Below are 23,255 nucleotides of genomic sequence, written 5' to 3'. Positions count from 1 at the left end.
GGCATTTTCAGAACTAATCGCCTCCAAAAATTTCTATCCTATTCACTTTTTCTCAGGAAACAATTAGTGAATGTGATCTAGAAAAATAAATATAGAAAGAGGAAGACATGAGGTCAGGAGCAAGGGACCCAACGCTGTCAACTGCATTCCCAGGACTACAGCTGTGCCCTCGACCTAGAGAGCAGCTGGGTCGGCCCAGATGGAGGGACCAAGAGAGGCCAGGAAGGAAGCCACTGGAAACAAAACAGAGCCACAGAAGAGCTGAATCCATGGGACGTGTGACACACACTATTGGGAGGTATCCAGAAAATTTGAGAACAACTGGTAATAATTACATGGAAATCCAGGCATATAAAGGGACAGAGCAACTATTCATTACAGGGAACATAATTTTTTTAATATAAATTATGGAAACCTAATAAAAAAATACACTGCTCAGCTAAGCAGGCTACTGCAGTTACTAGTCATAATCATAGAAGCTGAGAATCTGATTTAACCAGCAGGGTGAGATGTAAATTTACTGTGAGGACAGAGAGAGGGAGAATCAAATGTGGGAAATGAAAGAACTAGATCCTTATCTCCATGGTAAAAAAATTAATAAAGTCTAACCCCGATAGTCAAAACATCATATTATTTAGAAATTTGGAAATAAACTCCAGGAATACCAACTGAGAGGGAAGTGCTTGTCCCAATGTTTCATCGTAACTATTTTAATATTATTTATCTCTTAAAAAAATTTTGTGGGCAGATGAAAATAAGATACATACAAAGGTAAGTATCAAAGAAGACATCTAACATCTCATAAGGATATTCTTACACTTCTTCTCCCAACCTCTGGCCAGAGCCAGCAACTCTTCCTGGCTCCGATGGAGGAGCCACATGGTGTAAAGAAGGTGAACTCAAGGTTTTTCAGCTCACAGTTCCATACATTCAGAGAACAGGGTAAAATTAACTAGAAAGCAAGTAGTCGAAGCCAGGAGGGACCAAGGGAGGCTATAATTCCAACTACTTGGGAGGCTGAGGCAGGAGGATCCCAAGTTTGATGCCAATCTTGGCAACTTAGAAAGATCCTGTCTCAAAATAATGTAGAAAAATGGTACTGGGCTGAGATTTCATCTCACTCCAGTCAAATGGCAATTATCAAGGATACAAGTAATAACAAATGTTGGCAAGGATGTGGGGAAAATGGTATATTCACACATTGTTGGTAGGACTGCAAATTGGTACAACTACACTGCAAAGCAGTATGCAGATTCCTCAGAAAACTTGGAATGGAACCACCATTTGATCCAGTTATCCCACTTCTTGCTATATAGCCAAAAGACTTAAAATCAGCATAATATAGTGACGTGGCCACATCAATGTTCATAGCAGCTCAATTCACAATAGCTAAGCTATGAAACCAACCTAGGTGCCCTTCAACAGATGAATGGATAAAGGAAATGTGGTGTATATACACAGTGGACTATTAATCAGCCATAAAGAATAATAAAATTATGGCATTTGCCAGTAAATGGATGGAACTGGAGACTATCATGATAAGTGAAATAAGCCAATCCCCCAAAATCAAAGGCCGAATGTTCTCTCTGATATGCGGATGCTTGGGGCTGGGGATATAGCTCAGTTGGTAGAGTGCTTGCCTTGCATGCACAAGGCCCTGGGTTCAATCCCCAGCATCACAAAAAAAAAAAAAAAAAAATTACACTAAAACCAAAGTCACATGGGAAATTAAACTGATATGTGGATGCTGACTCCCAATAGGTGGGGGGTGGTGAGTGGAGTGGAGTTTCACCAGATTGCTTGAGGGAGGGAGGGAGGGGTGAAGGAAGGAAAGGTGGAAATGGGAAAGACAGTAGAATGAATAGACATAACTTTCGTACGTTCATATATGAACCAGTGTAACTCCATATCTTGTACAACACAAAAAAGGGAAGTTGCACTCTATGTTCGTATGAGATATCAAAATAATTCCACTGTCACGTGTAACTAAAAAGAACAAATAGAAAAAAAAAAAAAAAGGTCCTGGGGTGTAGCTCAGTGATTGACTGTCCCTGAGTTCCATCTCAGTACCACAAAAAAAAAAAAAAAAAAAAAGTAAGAAAAGAAGAAAAAAATAAGAAAAAGAAGAAAAGTAGTGGTTCCCAAAGGATGGACTGATTGTGTCAACATCTTCATCGCATGCAAATTACTAGCCCATCCTAGCCCATCCTAGACCTGCTCAATCAGAAACTCCAGGATGGCCCCAGCACTCTGTGTCTGAAGGAGCCCTCTATGTGACTCTGATGCTCCCTCAGCTGAGAACTGCTGATAGAAAGCAAAAGCTGAAAATCCAGAGTCCAAAAATAAATAGAAAAGATTTTAGTTGATAAAAGTAAATGTTACTCACAGCTTTTTTATCAGGTTGGCTATCATCATAGCCAGTTGTAAGATCTCTAATGGCAGAAATTTCAAATTTGCCACAAGTTTTGGGATAATTATTCTTCCCATCATAGTTTCTCAGGTTTCCAAATAATTTTTTAATGGTATCTTGATCGTGGCAGATAAAATATGAAGCTTTGGTAATATGGTAGCCATACCTATCAAAAAAAATTACAAAGTCATACAAAATGAGCAGCACATGATTCTGGAGAACATATACAGAATATGTATCAACCAGTATATTCTAAAATAAATGAAACAAATAACCATAACCAACTTTAAAGAAATAATCTAGTATTTAAAAAGAAGCCCAATGTTTGGCATGGTGACACTAGCCTGTAATCCCAGATACTGGGAGGCTGAGGCACAAGAATTATACATTTGAATTATACATTTGGTCAGCCTTGGCAATCTAGGAGATCCTGTCTCAAAAAACTTGCAGGCAGTGCTGGGGATGTCACTCAGTGGTAGAGTGAACCTGGGTTCAATCCCCAGTGCTACATACACACAAAAAGAGGTCCAACAATCTGTCTCAGGGATCACCAAATGCCTGCCTGGCCTTCACACTATATTTATAAATTAATATTGTTTTATTGGAACACAGCCACACCTCGTCCACTACTTTGTGTGATATCTCTGGCTGCTTTTGCACTCTTATAGTCAGAGTTTGGTACTTGCTACAAATACTGGAAAGATAAATTATGAATACATTTAATTTTTCTTTGACCTTGGATACTTAAAATCACATTCTTCAACTAAGGTTGTCATTTAAGAATAAATGCAATTGCAAATGAAATTATTAATTAGTGGCTTAAGTACCAAAAGGAAAGGTGATCTTTTTTTCATAAGAAATAGAACACATCACCAAAGTAAGAGCATTAGAAAGAATGTTAGTGTCTCATGCAGAAGAACACAATAAAACATTTAAAAATATTACTCCAGTCAAACAAAGTCAATAGAAACTTACTCCACATAGATGGCCTTTAACTGCTGAGATAGAGACAAATTCTTGGTTGCTAGAAAGCTAGCCAACTCTGCACTTATGACAGCAGCACTGACTCCATCTTTGTCCAGAACAAAAGGGCAGCACATATATCCTGCAGAAACACGTGTCACACATACACCCTGAGCAGTGAAGTCCTTTATTACACCACGTCAGGCTGCACATGCGGATGCATCCTGGCTATTGCATATTAGAGGTGGTACATTTACCACCATATGGTTAAGAATTTATGCTGGGTGCGCTGGTGCATGCCTGCAATCCCGGTGCCTCTGGAGGCTGAGTCAGGAGGATCGTGAGTTCAAAGCCAGCCTCAGCAAAAGTGAAGCACTAAGGAACTCAGTGAGACCCTGTCTCTAAGTAAAATACATAAAAATATGGCTGGGGATGTGGTTCAGTGGTCAAGCGGCCCTGAGTTCAATACCTGGCATTCCCCCATTCCCCCCAAAAAGAATTTATCCCAGTTCCTAGCACAAAACAGATCTTCAAGCAGTCTTTGTGGAATAACCAGTGAGATTTTCCCTCCTCGTCAAATGATGCTCATCAATTAGATTCATGTCAAGTCCTCCCAGATCATATGAAATTGGTTCTAATTGTTTTAATCATTATCTATCTCTGTCTTCTCTCAAACCCAACAGCTCTTGATAGTCACACAATTGTCATGACACCTGGCCTATATGCCTATGTGTGATTACTCAACTAGAACTGTCAGTTGCTCTAGGCCAAGGACAGTGTCATCCATTTCTTTGAGTCACTGAGTGACAGATATACAATTAATAAAATATTATTTTTAAAAAAAACTATAGGGGGCTGGGTTTGTGGCTCAGTGGCAGAACGCTTGCCTAGCATGTGTGAGGCACTGGGTTCAATTCTCATTAAAAAAACAAATAAAGGCATATGTCCATGTACAATTAAAAAAAAAAAAAAACAAAGAAAAGCTATAGAAAATCAATTCTGACAAGAATACAAAGGCTAAGCTACTGCACTTCATTCAATTAAATAAATGATGTGCATTAGCTGCACTGCAGGGAATATACAGAGGAACAAAAATAAAGCTAATGTGCAAAACCTTTTACCAAGTTAACAGCTAAACAATTTCTGGTGCAAACATCTGATGTTCGTGTTTCTAGAACTAGCTCTCCTTTCTGTTTGTATATACTGACAGATTAGGACAAGGGTCTTCAGTCATTCTGGGTCTTGGTTTCCCGTGACCATGACTTTGATGGGAGCACCAGAGCAGTGCCTTCCCCTTGCCCTGGACAGCCTCAGCAAACATCCTTGTTTGCACTTTTGCAAGGGAGTGGACTCAGTTAGGCTGGGTTCTCAAGCCACCCGCAGCCACGTGCATAATGTTCTGTTTTCAGTTGTTGGCAGATGGCCTGATTATTTGCAAGATATTCCTCTTTGTTTTTTTTTAAAAAAAAATGAGATGCCAATTTTGGAGTGGGACAGTTTCACATTTGATCTGAGCAACAGAGAAGCAAAGTAAACTGTGTGCTCTTATTTCACTATGGATCTTTTGAACCCAAGTTCAAATCTTTCATCTATTTATATCCTACATATTAACTGAGTCTATGATCCTCATTACTACTTCTTACCAATAGCTTCTTCAAATGCAAATAAGACAGTCTTCCCCTGGTCCATGAGTTGTTTGGCTCTGTTTCCCATCCACTTAAAGCCAGTTAATGTTTCCTAAAGGGATAATGCAAAAGAAAAAAAAAATGTCTTAAGATCTCTATTAGACAAAGAAAGGAAAACACATGGATGAGTCCCACCAACACCTTACCTCAAAATGAAAACCCTCCTTTAAAGCAATGGCCCGCAAGATTTTGGAGGAGACGGTGCTGGACAACATGTATATGTCTTTCAGGGCATTGCGATCTGGGTTCTTCTCTTTCCAAGAAGTAAAAAGCCACCAGCCCAAGAGGGCCCCCAGCTCATTGCCGGAAAACACTCTCCATTCACCACTGAAATAAAAATTCAACTTTGTGATCTTAAGGAAGGCATTAGAAGCCAGCAGAATAGGACTATCATGCAGATAAGGCCTCCCTGTGCTTTCTGCAAGACTATCTTAAAAAACACATTGGAAACATAACGACTGCCGCTTCACAAATATGTGAGCAGCAACCGTGTACTGGGAAAGTAGTCCATCTCTGAAGACTGTACAAATTGAGCGTATCAGAGATGACACACAATGCTTTATTTTAACCTGCAAAAACTTAGGTTTTGAAACATAATAGACCTCCTTACTATTCCTTTGTACAAACTCAATGGCCAAACTTGTCTTAAACACTGTGCCAATACCCCACAGGTATTGCCCTCTATTTGTTCCATCTAAATTCAACATTTCCTTGAAGATACAGTTCCTTAGGAGACCCACTGACAAATACTGAGTCGTGAAGCCGGCACTCAGCAAAGTACTTTGCCCTCGTTAGGCACTGAGAGAGTTACATCAAAATCAATTATAAAATGAGGGAGGAGCACAAACAGCAATTTCAATCCCAGATACACACTGTGTTGATTTTCCCTGCATCAGGCTTGTCAATGATGTGATCCCCCTGCCCTTGAGAGCGGTGTCTCTTTCTAAATTAGAGGACTCCACAAAAAGTTCTCTTGAGATGATTTGCAAAACAAATGCAAAATAAATGGAAAATGTTTTCCCATGGATTTAGCCTCCCAGGAATATATTATTGCCAGAAATGTTGTCCTTTATAGTTTTCATTATATGGATAATCACAATTCATTTCACCTGTCCTGCTTTTCTGCCACAGCAAGTCTATCGGCATCTGGGTCGTTGGCTAAAATAATTTTGGCCTTGGTCTTGTCAGCCAAAGCAAAAGATAAAGTCTGAAAAAGAGTATGAAAATTTAAAAATTATTGAAATCAAGAAGCAAGCATATCCTACTTTTTAGAAATGTTCAGTTTTTAAGAGCTAAAAAGAACTTTCCTTAAACTAAGGCTGAGTTTTATTTCTGGAGCTGGTCTTTCTTGGGTCAGATAATATCTTCCTAAACCAGAGGTCAAATAATGGGAGATAGTGTGTGGCCCATCCCTGCCCTGTGACTCAACCTGCATGTGACAGGATGTGTGTGGCTGGACTGGTATTTCCCGGCATGCTATGTGATCAACACCACAAACAAACCAAAGTAAACTGATTCTCAACGTCATTGTTACTTAACCTTTAAATCTGTTGAGAACCATAATTTAAATAATACTCTTTTACATCAGAAAAATGACAATTAAGGAAGAACAATCATTACAACAACAAAAACTCCATTCTATTACGATTACCTTTTGACATTAAGGAAACAGAGTACATTAAATTTAATTAAAACAATATTTAGATTTCAACCCTTTACATTCTGGTTCTAAAGTGTCTAATTTCAAAGTTCCTTTAAGAAATTAATGACTAATAAACACACATATTTCCAATGATGAAATTCATTTTTCTTCAGCACAATGAAAACACACAAAAATTTTAATTTTACTTGGTAGTAATAATTTTGAAGATTAAAGGTAGGTTTCATAATCTTAAAAATTTAGGTTACCAAGACACCTTTACCCTCTTCAGGATTCGGGTATTTGACGGTTGGAAACTCAGGATCGGGGTCTTTCTGCTGAGGAACAGCCTCAGGAGGAACAAGGTCAAAAGCCTTGAAAGCCAGTTGCACAAAGTTATGACCCACGCCATGGACGGAGGTGTGCACGAATTTCACCTTGGTCTCCCTGTTTATACTCCTAGGATCAGACACATCATGGAAAGTGTTAAAGCTACAAATATGACTCTCAAAATACAAATATGACTCTACAGATAGGACTCTCTGGAAGGCTTGCCAAATACCAAGGAGCCTTATTCTTCAGAATGTAAGAAATTAATGCAATTTAGGATGTACAAGAAAAGTGAACAACTCTCCACTTTCATTTAAAAAAAGAACCAAAACTTATCTACACTCTCCCTAAACACATATATCTCCCCGTGACATACACAAATTTAAATTTTACTCTGCAAATCTGACTACTTTCTGACTATTATATTCTATGGCACAGTTTTCACTTTCAGAGGAAGACACAAGAAAGAAGCTCAGCTCATTTTCCAGGACGAGACACACAGTTGGTCCCATGGGTGCTGATCACAGCAGTGCCTGAGCTGGGATCAGGGGCTCCATATATTCTTTATTAGCTTCAGAAATGACTTTAAAACGTCTCTTTCAACAAATTGTGATGAATTATGCCATATGTAAAAATGTAAAAAAAATAAAAACTTTTTCTTTGCCAAGTAACAATCCTGTTTGACAGTGTCATGACCTAGAAATTCAATAGAGATAGAATAACTATAAAAATAAAAATTTGCAGAAGTTTCAGAGAAGTTGACAACTTCCGATGTTCTGACTGCTAGAAGCTTAAATTATTATCTGTTTGTTTTGTTTTGGCAATGAATAAATGTACAAGGTTTTCTCTAAAAGGACGGTGGCTTAACATAAGCATATACTTAAAAAATGCATCTGGAAAAAGAAGTATGCAAAGATCAGGGAGGACAAAGCTGAAAACAACTTTTGGATATTAAAGTACATTACAAAACTATAGTAATTAAACAGTTTGGCACTAGATATAAAGGGCAGATAAAAAGAACAGAACAGGGCTAGGGGTGTGGCTCAGTGGCATAGCACTTGCCTAGCATGTGTGAAGCACTGGGTTTGTTTCTCAGTACCACGTATCAATAAATAAAATAAAATTCCATTGACAACTTAAAAAAAAAGAACATAACAAAGAGTATAGAAGCTAATTAAGTTTCAACTGGGAAAAGTGTACATATGAGAAGCAGTAGGGTTTAGTGGTTAACGTGCTCTGGAGTGAGACTCTGAATTAAATCCTGGAGTTTTGCCACTTCTAAGCTGTGTGAATGCTGAGTATTGCTTAACCCATCTGTGTCTCAGCTCTTTCATCTATAACCCTGCAAAACACCAGAATCTACTTTTACACTTTGCTGGGAGATTTAAAATGAGATCGTAAGTGAAGGAACTACAACAATTATCTGTAGATAACAAGCATTCAATTAACATCGGAAAATGATTCCTAGAATTGACATTTCCAATCCATCCAAAAAAGATGAATTTTTCAATTTACGGCTTGTATAACTGCAAACCTTTCAGAAAACAAAAATAAAAACAAAAACCACAGCTACTTTTCTATTTCATATCCCATACAAAATTAAAAATTACCAATGACTCAAAGACTCAATATTATAAAATGTAAACTCAAAAATTATAGGAAAAAACAAGGAGATTCTCTTATAATGTTGGTGTGGAGAAAGTCTTTTTCTCAAAGTATGACATAAAACTCAGAAACTTTATATTAGAAGATGGATATAATATTCACAAAAAATATTTTTAAAGTTCAACAAAAAATTTCAATAGAAAATTCCAGAGCTGAAAATGTGTCTCAGTGGTAGATAACATGCGAGGCCCTGGGATGATCCCTAGCACCACAAAAAAAAAAAGAAAAAAAAATTCCGAAAATAACAACAGAAAACTAGCTTTCTTTATAAACAAAACAGCTTTCCAAGTACAAAATATTAACAAATACACAGAAAAATATAGATTAATAAATAGTTTATTCATAAAAGAATGCAAATACAAGTGATATCATTCCCAACTAGCAAATCAAGAACAAAGAGATTTTATGGGGTCATATACTTTTAACATACTGTTGGTGGAATTGTCAACTGCTACCACATTTTTGAAGGGCTATTTGTTAACTATCAACTTTGTAATGCATGTACAATTTTGTGTGTGTGTGTGTGTGTGTGTGTGTGTGTTGAGGGGGGGGGATACTGGATTTACTACCAGAACTTTATAAATTTTATTTTGAGATGAAGTCTCATTGAGTTGCCCAGGCTGGCCTCAGAAAGTTATTTGATGGATACACGGATACACACACACACACACACACAAGCAATGTGCACCGAGGTTCACTTCATGCTACCTGGAGTAACAAAACACTGTAAACTCTGTGAAGTTGCATCAGCGGGTCAGAGGTAAGGTTCACAGATGCCTTTTGCTTGGTTATTCACCAGGGAAACAATGGTCCTCAAAAGTTAGAAATTGACAGTTTTCCCTCAGGGAGAAAAATATTGCTATGATTGGCAACTTGGACCCACATGTCACAGCTGAGGGTGACTTTCTACTGTCTGGCTTCTCCCCTCAGATGGGATTGGGGGGCCACATCCTGCACTGCAGCCACCACACCCAGATGTCCAAAAAGTATAATATTAGAGATTAAAGCTTCTTAAAGCAGTGATTTCTTGCTGAGGGAGAATCAGGAGTACTGGGACTTACAACACACTAATGAAGGAGAACACTGCCACCCAGCTACATTGCTTAGCAACTAAAATGATTGAGTTTGTGTTACAGGGCTAAATGAATGGGTGCAATGACCTTGAGAACAAAGGGTCAGGATAGACTGGGACTAACACAAAAAGATGCCCACAGCAAACTAACTGGGTGGCAAAAGTTACAGAACAAGCTAAGCACATACTATATTGCTATTTATAATTTTGAAATACATGTGTATATGCTTGCCTATGCACAGAAAATTTCTCTAAGGATAATAAAAATGTCAGTATTTCCTTTGTGAAACTCTTTTGCAAGTTTTCAAATATGTGTGTGTGTGTGTATACATATATATATATATTTAGAGAAAATTTCTGTGTATATATGAATGCAAACATGGGTATTTCAAAATCATAAACACAATATAGTGTATGTATAGCTTGTTCTGTGACTTTTACCACCCAGTTTGCTGTGGGCACCTTCTTGTGTTAGTCTATGTCCTGACCCTGTGTCTAAAGTTCACTGTACCTATTTGTTTGTATATATATGTGTACACACACATATATTTGTACACATGCATGTACATGTACATCACACCTACGTCACAGCTCAATAGACTATGGCCTGTGGGTGGCTGGCCACCTCATTTTGTAAGTGTTTGGGAACACAGTCACATTTGCACTGCTTCCCTGAAAGGACGTCTGCAGCGTGCTTCCTCCCTCAGTGATATGGAGTAGCTGAGAGAGTCTGGGTGTCCTGCACAGCCTGAGAGTATTTACTGTCTGTCCGTTTAATAAAAGTTGACAACCCCTGACCCACAGGATACAGCTATAGGTTATGCAGCAACTCAAGAGAACAACTTAGTGGAAATTGATAGAATTTGCTGAATTGCATTGACTTAACTCTCTTAAGGTCAGTGAAGACACAATCCACTTACCTGTGAAAACAGTATTTTTTAAGGTCTTCAAAGTAGCTGGTATTGATGGAGGCACTGGGGTTGTGAAGGAGGGGACTGTCATCAATTAAGGAGTCATCCCAAGCTTGAGGCCAGGGCTCGAGGTTTTCTTCAATAGCTTGAGAAATCCCTTTATCGTGAGGAGCGATGATCTGGGCTCCGTTGTCCCAATAAACCTAGAGAAGCCGGGAATGTATTCGGGAGGGTGAGGGTTAATGCCGACAGAGGAGCCATCACCTCAGTGCCAGAACAGCGTGGGTTTAGGATTCTGATAAAGGACAATGAGGGGAGAGAAAAACCCACCTTATAGCCATTATCCTGCTTTGGATTGTGGGAGGCAGTGATCATGATTCCAGCACAAAGCTTCAAATGTGATACTGTGTAGGGCTATAAGAGAACAGGAGACGAGAACAGTTTTTAATAAAAAATTCAACAGACTTGAAATGCATATTATATATTACTTGTGCCAATTTAGTCCCCATTTAATAAATGTAAGTATCAGAATGTGTCACTAGATATTTTTGTTCTATACCCAAACAGTGTATGCAAGTCCCCCCCTTCCAACTAGAACTAACTGGCTTGGAACTAGATAGCTTAGGAACTAACTGGCTGCCCAAAATCCCAGGATGTGTGTACTAAAAAGAAAGTTAAGTACTTTCCTAGGATCTGCCTTCTCTTTCCACCTTCTATTTGGTAGAGCTAGAAAACTCTTCTAAGAAAAGATGGTCTAGGCTAGGCACGGTGGTGCACACCTGTAATACCAGTGGCTTGGGAGGTTGAGGCAGGAGGATCACAAGTTCAAAGCCAGCCTCAGCAAATTACAGAGGCCCTAAGCAACTTAGCAAGACCCTGTCTCTCAATAAAATATTTTTAAAAGTGCGGGGGCGGGGGTGATCTGGGGATGCATCTCAGTGGTTGAGTGCCCTGGGGTCAATCCCCAGTACTCCTTACCCCCCCAAAAAAAGATCACCTAAAGCTCATTCCATATTCTTCTAAAGCTTCTGCTCAGGACATAAGTTCAAATATTCAATTTATTCCCTCAAGTGATTTCCTTCTCCTCCTCTTTCTCATTTGCTTTTAAGGGAGAGGCTGAGGAAACGGACAGTGCCCTTACAGGCTGCTCATTTCTCTCTCACCCCAGGGTTAAACATCCCTCCCTTCTATTTCAATACTGTTCCTTCTTTACAAGACTACTTCCAAAATAAAGGAGAGGGGTTGTATTATACCCCCTATGGCTGCAAATGAGATGGACTACCCACAGGCAAGCTGAGATTCGAATCATCTGTCCCCCTCCACCTTCCCAACAAGAGTCACTGCATTTGTCTGCTCTCAGAAGTTATGTCACATCCCTCAGATGTCCTGGTATGAAGAAAAGGTCAGAACTACTCCATAATCAGGGAAACGAACAGGAGACACTCATTTATTTTATGCCTGATACAAAAATAATAGTTACTAACACTTGCTACAGAAGATAATTAGGATGTTTAATGAAGTATAATTTTCCCATCAAACAACAAAACGTGAACAACATCTGGATGTGAAATATGCGAGTGTCTGCTGGGTGGGTTATTTACAACCCAGGAGGTGCAGCTATCTGTCAGTGTCCTGGAGCCAGCAAACACAAATGAGCAGACTTACTTCTGCACGAACACACTCACATTTCTACCTGATGCAAGAAACTGCATCCAACCACGAGTTCTAAGAAAATACTCTCAGCATCTGGCTCAGCTCTTACAGTTCTGTCTACTTAAAAGCAACAGCTCTCCCAGTCCCTGGTGCCCTGTTCTTTAGATTCTGCTCCATTAAGGATTCCATTCAAATCTACACGGGACTAGTATTTCATTTGTACACCATCTTGTCAAAAATATTCATGATAAGTCAGGGTTTGACATTCTCCTGTCATGTACAACAAATTAGAAAAAAATAAACAAATTTAAAATAAAAAAAATAAGACAGGGTTTGAAGTGAATTCAAATTCAAGACCCAAAAAGTTTCCTTATTATGATAGTGGGGAAAAAGATCTACACCAAATTAAAAACCAGACCAACAAAAACCATTTTGCTTACTTACTAAAATATTATTAGAATGCAAACAAAAGGAAAATCACACCTAAAAAAAAATCAACTCTGATGAATCCAGTGTTGAATACTAGAAGATTATTAGGATTTGGGTAAACTTTCCTGGAGATAAAATAGGTGGCCTGATAAAAGAAGAGGTGCAATTCCGTCACTGAAATACCTGAATCCCAAAAGCACTGAAGACTAAAATTCAGCCAAATCCTATCCCGGATCCTGTGACAGGAAATTAGAAAAGGAAATGGTGCTTACCACAAAGGGCGTTGGGGTTATATCAGAAAAGAGGTGCACAGGAATCCCCTGGCTGATAAAGGTGGTTGCAGCAAGTCGCGCAAACCTAGAAACACAGGGATGAGGAAGAAAAGGAAATTCGGTCATCAGGGCCGTGGGTGAAGTAAATGAATTTGGAACCCTTCTTTAGGCTGCACACAGCAGAAGGAGCAAGGAAAATGTTTCTTCCAAATATTTACATTGGCATGGAGTAGTAAAGCCTTACAAGTCATCTCATTCCATTCCACTGTTTTACAGAAATGAGACTAAAGCCAAGAACGGCCAGGCAATGTGCCCCACGCCCAATGGTCACTCAGCATCTGAGCATGTGTCAACTTAAAAGCAACAGCTGTCAGGGTCCCTGCTGCCCTGTTCTTTTGATTCTGCTTCATTAAGGATTCCACAAACACCTACCGAGGAATAGTAATTCCACCCGCCACAGGACATCTGAAATGGAGACATTTTCAGTTGTCACATGGGGGGAAGATTTCAATGACTGTGAATTGAAAATGTCATGATGTTGCTTACAAGGGCTACGTGATGAGGCCTAGCATGGCTGTGTTTGTACTGAACACCTGCACACTTTCATTCTTGTTATTATTCCCCAGATGATGCAGTATAACTACTACTTACACAGCATTGACATTGATTAGGTACTGTAGTAATGGAGAGTTCATTTAACGTATATGGGAGGTGGTACTTAAGTATATGCAAATACTCCATCATTTTATAGAACATCCACAGGTTCTGGTATCTGAAGGGGTCTTGGGACCAATCCTCCAAGGAGACCAAGAGATCTCATAAGTACCTTCCAGGTTGTTGTGAGGATTCAAAGAGTAAATACATGAAAGCCTGGTGCACAACCAGCACTCGAAATGATGACTGCTATTCCTATCATCACTACTATCATCATTATTCACTACAGCTACAGAAGAGAGTCCCACTGATTAGGGAATGTTTCAAAAATGCAGCCTGAGACAGGTGTTCAAGAATGGGAAGGGGACCATGAGGCTTGTGAACAATGGAAAAAAAAATATAATAAAAGCAAGCAAGCAAGAGGGAGAAATAATATTGCCACTTGAAAATTTTTCTTCCCCTTAGATATGTATTACTTTCTAACTTGTCAAAGTCGTTTATTTTCTTAACCCAAATCTGGAGCCAGAATTTTTAAAAGTTGCAAAGAAAGTTTACTCATCACTTTTATCGTTAAGCAATGTAGCTAATGAATGTATTTAAAGTCAAGCTACTGAAATGTTAAATAAAAATAAAACTGTAAAGTAAACTATCAAAAGACTATTTCCTAAAAAATGTCACAGTACCTTCTGCTGCTCCCTCCACTGGATGGATGAGCTCGGGCGTCAAAGCTGATGACAACACCCCTCTGCTTCAGGTCACTGAACTGCTCTTCCAGGTATCTACAAAATCCCTAAAGACACAAAAGAGCATGTGTTTTAACACATCCTTTTCATACATATGATATAGAAAAGTTAGCACCAAATTACATTTTTTTTACTTTTATAGGAGAATATTCTAGCAGAGGGAGAAAAAAAATTAGGTGAACAACTGGAAATCAATAGCTTTATTTATTATCTATGTGTACCAGTCACTGTGTCAGGTACTTAGTACCTATTATCTCTAACCCCAAATCAATTCTGCCAAGAAACTGCATTTCATAGATAGAAAAATGGTAGTTCAGAGAGGCACAGTGACTTGCCCAGTTTCAGGCATGTAAGTAAGACAGCCTGATTTTGTCCCGAGGTCTGGTGAGAGGTGGTTCAATGAGGGGGTTAAAGCACATGCCTGGAGCCAGAACCTGGATTTGTACTTCACTCTGCCACCAATGAGCAACTGACAAGTTTTATAACATCTCGACACCTCAGTTCCTCTTCTGTAAAACAGGAGTAACAGTTCCTACCACACAGGGTTGTCATAAGAATGAATGCAAAATGTGGAGAATCCAACACCAAGTATGTGTCACTAAGAGCATAGTTCTAATTCTTATTTTCCTGCAAAGCCTGTATTCCTTCCTCTTTGAAAATTAAGTGATCAAAATCAGTTTTGTTTATTTGGGATATTATTTTCCAAAGTCTAAAGGAGGCCATAATTGGTCCAAATATAGGGCATAACCAATTAGAACAAATAAAAATTGTGTCGTTTGGGGCTCTCACCACCTACCCAGACCTGATAGTGTACACGACTCCTGCACCCCAGTGATAGAGTGATATTACATTACTCTCAAATACAGAAGATTGAAAAAACAGTGAACTTGGAATTCAAGATGCAATTTACTGGATATTATTATAGAGCAAAGAGATCTCTGGTTTTGTAATAATGATGGTTCATATTACTTACTTCACTTTAATTAGAGAAAGTCTTGTATACAAGTATAATTCTTATTTCAGTTAAGGAGATACTTCACAGTCTATTGCTAAAGCAGTATCAATGTAGGATTCCTTTAGTTTCCCCTGACAGACATACTGCATTAGGCACATCTTCTAAGGTTCAGTGATTCAAGAAAATTAGGATACATGGGTATTGGTTTTATGGGCCCCTAGAAGGCATGTAGACTCCTAATACTCTACAGCTTAAAGAGCAATAGCACCTGTCACTTTTCCTAGTCAACCCCGTATTGTTCCTCAGTGGTTAAGCGGGCAAAAAAGCATGCAGCCTTATTCCATATCCTCATACCTCCAAATTCTCTAAAAATCTCTGGGCCTACTGAGCACGAGAATTTGAGGGAATGGCCAAGAGAAATGGATGTTTATTCTAGACAAATGAGTCACTGGGGATGAGGAAGGTTTTCAGAATTGAAAAGTTGTTATAAAACACAAGAAGGAAACTTGTTTTTCTGACTTTAAAAAAAGTAGAATTATGATGAATACTTACAAGCTACAGAAAGATTTTGGTTCAAAATAATGACACCCTTTTTTTGGGGGGGGCACTAGGGATTGAACACAGGGGTGCTTAACCACTTAGCTACATTCCCCTGTCCTTTTTTGGAATATTTTATTTAGAGACAGGGTCTCACTGAATTGCTTAGGGCCTCTCTAAGTTGCTGAGGCTGGTTTTGAACTCTTGATCCTCCTGACTCAGCCTTTTCAGCTGCTGGGATTACAGGCATGTGCCACCACGCCCCGCCTTGAAACCTTCTCTTAATGGGAATGTTCCAGAGATAGACTGGGCTATTTCAGAGGGCAGTGTGTTCTCCATCTCTGATAAGTCATAGCTAGATTAATTAATTTAAGCTCAAGGATCACAAGCAGCATAAAAGAGGCACAAATTAACTGTCCAAAAGAAACGATAACCTCTATCAATGAGGCAAGTAACACAGAAACTTTCCTCCAGCCTCTGCCCTGTGATTTTGAAATGTTCTTGACTCACATATATCAAACCAGGCAAATTTTAGAGGAACATGTGGATGGGACTCCACAACCAAAGAGTGCCGACACCATAATGAAAGACAGAACTGGGATAAGGAACCAATGTGGCTGTACATCCGCATTCTCCCTGGGGAATGTTCCTTACAGCTGGGGTGGAAGGCTGAGGGGACTGTTCTGGGAATTTTCTTTCCTCCAAGGTTAGAACTACTCCTGAAGTTAAAGATGTTCCTGCTGCTCTCATAAAACTTTCTTAACCCTGTCGTCCTCACCTCCTGTTGTAAGTATTCCCACATGGCTAGAAGATCACTTTGGAGTGGTAAGTTTGCAAAGAGTGTTCCAAGAGGCGACTGGCTGAATCAGATGACCTTTAAAATATCTACTCATCTTGATTTTATAGGACTCTTAACTATAAACAGGATCTATCCTCAGAAAAAACTAATTCTTCGAGGGGAAAGGGAGGTGAGATAAGTTCTAAGACTAACTTGCGGATGCATTTACTCATTCTTGAAAACTAGATATGATGGATAGTAGAGGAAAAGCTTTTGGTTCATTGAGAATCCTGAGATCTCCTAACAATGTCCACAAACATGTCCACAATAGCAGGTGCAACCAATCAAGGCAATATATCCCAGCCCATGATCTGACATTGACCTTCTTCCAGTGAGAAGTAGGTTTCTACATTCCCTCTCCTTGAGTATGAGCAGCCTTCCTTTTAACAAATGGGATATGGTGAAAGTAATTCTGTGTGGCTTTCAAACTTAGTCATTAAAGTCAATACGGCTTTTACATGTAGGTGTCCAGCCCTGGTGATCCCAGTCTACACCAGCAATAGCTTCAGTTATGTGAGTGAAGAATACCACAATTTATTCCATACTCCAAAACTGGCTCAGATGATGCCAAGAGGAGCAGAGAAGAGCTGTCTACATGGAGCTCTCCCCAAACTGGAGATCTGTGAGCAAGATAAATGTGGTGGTTATTTTAAACCGCTGTATTTTGGACGATTTATTCTACAGCCTTAGTAACTGAAACAAAAAGTGATCTCACTCAGGGGCCATACCTACACTGGAAAAGGATTCCCATGCATACCACCTCCTAAGCCTTCCCTCCAAAAACATCACAGAGAGGCCTGTAGCTTAGTAAGTTTGTGGCCAGGGTTCCCAAGGCTTATCCCGTAGATAAATTTTCCTCGTTGGGATTTCACTAGAATATGCCCGACTCTGCCTTTTACACAGAGCTATATATGTAAGGCACATGTTATCAACATTAGGCAATTTTTCTAGCCTTGGCTTTCCCAGAATTAAGGTAATGTTTCTTAATTTATTTTATTTTCTTCTGGTGCTAGGTGGAATGTTCATTCTTAACAAATCTAAGGAGTTGAAGAAATGGAATAAGCTGTTCTACTTCATTTCTCTCAACAACCCTTCTCCCAGTTCTCAGTGGCAGCTCTTCTGTTTTGTCACATTCCTCATTTCTATTCCTAAAAGTTGGGTTTTAACTTTGACAATGAACATCACAAATCGAGATAAGGGAATTCAGTAATAAATTCAACCAGTGAAAATTTCATTCAATTTAATACAAGTTAAAACTAAATAAAATAGGCTCTTGATAACTCTAGCAGGACCTTTTCATCACTAGCATCTATTTAACCATGGTAAAAATAAGACCTTGAAAGTCAGCTTAGTAGGTGGTCTTGTACTGCAACAGAATCACCATGAGGGAATCTGTTTTAGTCATTAATACATCCTCAATGTTTGGAACATAGTAGGTACACTCAATAAATCTGTTAAGTGAATGGATGGATGGATAGATGAAAGGCAAAATGAGTTTTAAAACAAATTGCTTTGACCAACTGCACAAGCCTTACTTGATAAAGTAAATGGTGCTGACTCCTTGCACTAGCTAAGTCCACAAACATGTCCACAAGTAAAACAAATTGGGTCTGTCAAATACAAAAGGAGCCAGGGGATACATTAAGAGTAACTAGGAATTACTCAGGTGCAGTGGCACAAGCCTGTAATCCCAGCAGCTTGGGAGGCTGAGACAGGAGGATCACGAGTTCAAAGCCAGCCTCAGCAAAAGCGAGGCACTAAGCAACTCAGTGAGACCCTGTCTCTAAATAAAACACAAAATAGGGCGGGGGGTGTGGCTTAGTGGTCAAGTGCCCCTGAGTTCAATCCCTGGTATCCCCCTCCCCCACAAAAAGAGTAACTAGGAATTATAAAAACGTGGTACCTGTGTAGTCTGAATGATGGTCAAATCATTCATATGAGAAATCCCTGCTCCCATGGGAGCTCGAAGGCCAGCTGTCCCAAACTCCATTCGGGCCCCAAAACATTTCTGAAGTTCTTCCATATTACCTTCTGCAATTAGTTGTTTCACTGACTCCAAAGTTAAAGGATTCTGCAAAAAAAGAAATATATATAAAAGATACATCCAGATGAATAAGAATGAAAAGCCTGCAATAAAAAAAAGTCCCCAAAACAACAAAAACCAAAAAAAGAACAAAAATCCAGTTGGGCATGATGGTATACACCTAAAATCCCACAACTCAGGAGGCTGAGGCAGGTCGATCACAAGTTCAAAGCCAGCCTCAGCAACTTAGTGACACCTTTTCTCAAAATGAAAAATAAAAAGGGCTGGGGATGTAGCTCAGTGGTAAAGTGCCCCTGGTTCCATCCCCAGTACAAAAAAGAACAACAACAACAAAAAGAAACCACAACCATTTTAATCTCTGGGGAAAAAATACATACATATAGGCTTTCCAATTTTTTGATGATTTCGAAGTCTGAAATAGAAAGTTGGTTTGGTGTTTACAAAGTATTATTTTCTTTATCAGGGCAAGCATTTTTAGAGAAATGGAAGACCCAGAGTGGGATTCCAGACACATCACTTACCAACTCCATGTGCTTGGGTAGGTTATCTAGCTTCTTAAATTCTCAGGTTCCCTATCTTTAACCTTCGAACAATATAGAACTTCCCTGACAAATTTTTTAAGGTTTTAAATTAAATTAATGAAAAATGTCTTTCTCCACTTGGCACTTATATAACTAAATGTTCATTTTCTTCCATAATGTCCTCAAATTTTCCCAAGGAGTGATAGAGTACACAATATAAATCAAAACCAAATATTCTACAGTGCTTTATAAGTTGTACAAGGTGTTCATATAACTGATTAAATTTGAATCTTGTAATAACTTCTAGAAGTAAGCAAGAGATGGAAGACTTTCAAGTGTTTTTAAATTTTTTTTTTATTATTTTTAGTTGTAGATGAACACAATACCTTTATTTTATTTATTTATTTTTATGTGGTGCTGGGGATCAAACTTAGCACCTCAAACATGCTAGGCAAGTGCTCTACCACTGAGCTACAACCCCCCCCCCCCCACCTTGCATAATGTTTTATAGTACAGAAATTGAGTTTCTTGCTTAAAGTATATTATGGGCATTAACCTAGCTCCTTTTCTATTACATTAATTGCTTCAAACAGATACTACCATGAATAACTTAAGTTCATTATACATTGCCCTATTTCTTTGTACAACAGTTGTAGAAAATGTTAAGACTGGACAAAAATAATGACAATCACATTAATTCCCCATCAGACTTTTAAATTAAGAGTTTCGGGAAATATAGAGATAGCACTTCACTTCTATTTTATAGTTATTACCCATTTAGATGAGCACTTAGGCAAGATGTGACCACATAAACTTTGAAATGCTATTGCAATAAAACCTTGACTTCCTGGAATTATGCCCATCTTTCCAGACTGTTCCAGATTCAACAGAAATCGCGTACAACCCCCCTTTTTTGATTAAAAGCCATACATACTATTATCTTACCCATCAAATTGTCAGGTGCCCCCAAGGAAGGGCTCAGAACTGGTACATAAAAGAGGCTCAATAAATATCTGTTGAGTGGATGAGAAAACCTAGACTTCACAGTCACATCAATATCCAGTGATTCTCTCATTCATAGTGTAGATGTAGTTAATCTTAATTGGCCTTGGATATCTATAAAGGACTCAGTAGCCTGAGAGAAATAAAGCAGACAGAGAGATAATGAAAAGTCAGAGGGCAGCAGAGATGAGAATCAGCGCTGGGAGTGACCAAAACTAATATCCAGGAAAAGGACAGGGATGAAGGTACAATGGAAATGCAGAGGCTGCTTCCCCAGCCTTGCATGGTGTCAGACCAGCAGCTGCAATGCTTTTTGCTGGTGGGAGTTCCATGAATGGGCTGGTGAGGTGCCTGAGTCAAGTCAAAGAAGAAACAGAGAGGAAAAGAGCATCAAGGACGGGTGAAAATTTAAAAATAAATAAATAAAAAGACAACATCCCTTTCACTTCTACCCAGCAAGGCTACCATCTCTGTCAGGATGCATCATTTTGTAGAAATTATATTTTATTTTTCCTCAAAAGGAAAGTTTTATGGAAAAATGAATGACAAATTCTGACTTTAAAAGAATGCTATATACTGCAGTTACTAAGTTATCAGAAATGGAAACATTTTCCTTCCCTTAAGAATCAAAAAGTTATTTTTTCCAGAAAAGAAAAGTTCCTATAAGGAGTTGTAAATAGCATCCTGGAAATGGGATTTGCTGACTTTTCATACACAGGAGCCAGAGAATGGCGAGTAAAGCAAAAGACAGGGTCCCTCTCACTGGATTGCAGTCTCCTGGATTCATTCATTCAACAAATATGTCAGGCATCTACTGTGTGCCAGGCTCTGTTCAGGCACTAAAACCAGGAAGTGAGAGCAGCCAGCACTGGCTAAATAATTTTCAGGAACCTAGCACAAAATGAAAATGATTCAACAACTAAAAATGAAACTGTTCAACAATTAAGAATCTGAAGACAAAACAGCAGAACATGACATTAAGAACAGGCTCTTCTGGGATCACATCCTGTCCAAGTGCACAGTGTCACCACCCACTGAAGTCAGCCCTGGACATAGATACTGAAATAAATAAATCTACAAGTGTTTTTTATTTTGTTTTTGTTTGTTTGTTTAGTTGTTGCTGCTTCCAATTGCAGGAAGCACTATGGAAAAGAACTGGCAGTTTAGAGTTAGTATTAGAAATAAGTTACTCTTAGGAGTTAGGGAAGCCTTTCTATGTAAGTTACATAACAGAAGCAAAAATGTAAGGCCCCAGACCCCAAACAGCTTTTATAATAGAAGATACAAGCTCAGCAGAAGAAAGCAGAGAAATGTTCTGGGCAAACAACAGCACCCTGAAGGAACAGATAACAAAAGACAGACTGAAGTAGGAAAGAGGAAGTGCTGTCCAGAGCTGGGTCCCACTCTCGGTTCTAAGAGAGTAAACAGAAAAAGTGACGCTATGTCCAAAGGGGTCCTTGTCTGGAAACTCCTGAGCCAGCCAGGTCCACTCGGGAGGGCCCTGTTTGTAAGAAAGCCCCAAGGAAAGGCGGATCGGAACATTACTCTGCAAAGATCCCAGAGTCGAAAGGAATAGGAGGGACTATTTTGGATCCCTGGGGCTGCACAGCCCACTCACTGCAGAGGATGAGCGGGTGTGAGTGACAGAAGGCGTGCGCTTCTCAACGTCATGTGGCATTCGGACCTCCCGGGCTCATCCTGCAGTCCAGGCTGGCCAGATGGCTGGCCTGGTTTGGGGACAACCTTTACCGGACTAATCTGAATGCTGCCACATGCCAGCAGGAACCGGGGAGGCTTGGTGGCCGCCGTATCCGTATCTTTCCTGGGACCGGAGGGGCGTGGGCTGGCAGGGGAGGGAAGGAAGGAAGCTGGGCACCCGCGCTCGCCGCAGGAAACGCGGCGCCGCGCCTAGGGAGGAACCAGCACCCCCTCCGGCGCCCTCAGTCCCGCTAACCTCTCACCTTGTCCCAGCGCAGCCACTGGGCGGCCTCCTGCTCCAGCCGGGCGTCCATGGCTATACCGCTGCCTCCTAATGCCGGTGTAGTCGCCACCAAGGTTCCTGCGCGGCCACTGCTGACTGCTGGAGGCCGGACGACCCTTCCGGAGGGGCGGGGCGGGGAGAGGGCGGGGCCGGAGGGCGGGGAGAGGGCGGGGACACCGCGGAGCAGCCAGCCGCACAGCCGGAGGAAAGTGACGCACAGCATGCTGCATGCAGCTTCTTGTCTTGCGGTTGGCAGATGCGGCTCCGGGGGTTGGGAGTGGGGGTCTCTGGTAGCAGCTGGCGCGTGAAAACTTTTTTGCCATCATCTCTGAGAGCTCCCGAGACCTGCATTCGTGCGGTAGCTATAGGTTGAGTTCCTCCTGTGCGCCAGGCACGCGGATGAGTACACCCTGATAGGAGCCTAAAAATCATAGAAACAATAAGTAAGACAGACGTGAACAGTGGGAACATGAGGGTAAGGGGATAATTCTATTAACCAGGGCGACTGTGCTGACCCCCAGCATGCTTTCTTTTAAAAAATTCTTTGTTGCATTCTTCAGCAAACAATCCGTTGTTTGCAAGAGAAATGCAGGCCCCAATTCTCCTCCCTGCCCATAAGTACAGTTACTCTGAAGAGGAGAGGTTTTGTGATCTTTACACAGACCAGATTCCAGAAGTCAGGGAGCTAGGCAAAGCCCCCTAACCATAGAATCTCCAATTTCCAATCAAAATGGGTCAGAGGAGGCCTAAGAGTTGCCTTAGATCTTTAGCACATCATTATAATAGTACAATCTCCATGGGATAAAATCACACACCTGGGAACTTGGAAATCTAAGACAATGCTGCTGTCAGAAGCCAAGAGGTGGACCTGGGCAGCACCCCCTGGAAACTTATCTGTGAGCCCCAAGAAAACTGGAGGGCAGAAGGTGCACACTGTCCTTTTCCTTCCGA

The 23,255-nt window shown here is 40.1% G+C and overlaps 1 protein-coding gene across 2 annotated transcripts in view; it reads right to left on the bottom strand.

The window, feature by feature from the left end:
- Pgm2 (phosphoglucomutase 2) overlaps nt 1-22,432 on the bottom strand; it is a 30,536-nt gene extending 8,104 nt beyond the window's left edge. Inside the window, exons 1-12 of one of the 2 annotated variants that reach the window (XM_027938865.2) lie at nt 22,285-22,432; nt 18,660-18,827; nt 14,367-14,473; nt 13,030-13,114; nt 11,006-11,089; nt 10,685-10,878; nt 6,967-7,156; nt 6,168-6,265; nt 5,205-5,385; nt 5,017-5,110; nt 3,386-3,515; nt 2,387-2,576 (exon numbers count right to left, since the gene is read on the bottom strand). In XM_027938865.2, coding sequence (XP_027794666.1) covers nt 2,387-2,576; nt 3,386-3,515; nt 5,017-5,110; nt 5,205-5,385; nt 6,168-6,265; nt 6,967-7,156; nt 10,685-10,878; nt 11,006-11,089; nt 13,030-13,114; nt 14,367-14,473; nt 18,660-18,827; nt 22,285-22,335 — 1,572 coding nt within the window. In that variant the 5' untranslated portion in view covers nt 22,336-22,432. Of the gene's footprint in view, nt 1-2,386; nt 2,577-3,385; nt 3,516-5,016; nt 5,111-5,204; nt 5,386-6,167; nt 6,266-6,966; nt 7,157-10,684; nt 10,879-11,005; nt 11,090-13,029; nt 13,115-14,366; nt 14,474-18,659; nt 18,828-20,266; nt 20,457-22,284 lie in introns of those variants that run through there. The other variant, XM_027938859.3, reaches the window with a different exon arrangement.
- Between the last annotated feature and the right edge of the window lie 823 nt (nt 22,433-23,255).

Source organism: Marmota flaviventris, chromosome 7 (assembly GCF_047511675.1).
Source record: "Marmota flaviventris isolate mMarFla1 chromosome 7, mMarFla1.hap1, whole genome shotgun sequence".
Classification (NCBI taxonomy): Eukaryota; Metazoa; Chordata; class Mammalia; order Rodentia; family Sciuridae; genus Marmota; species Marmota flaviventris.
Note: the sequence above shows the minus strand (reverse complement) of the source record. Positions and strands in the feature narration are given on the sequence as shown.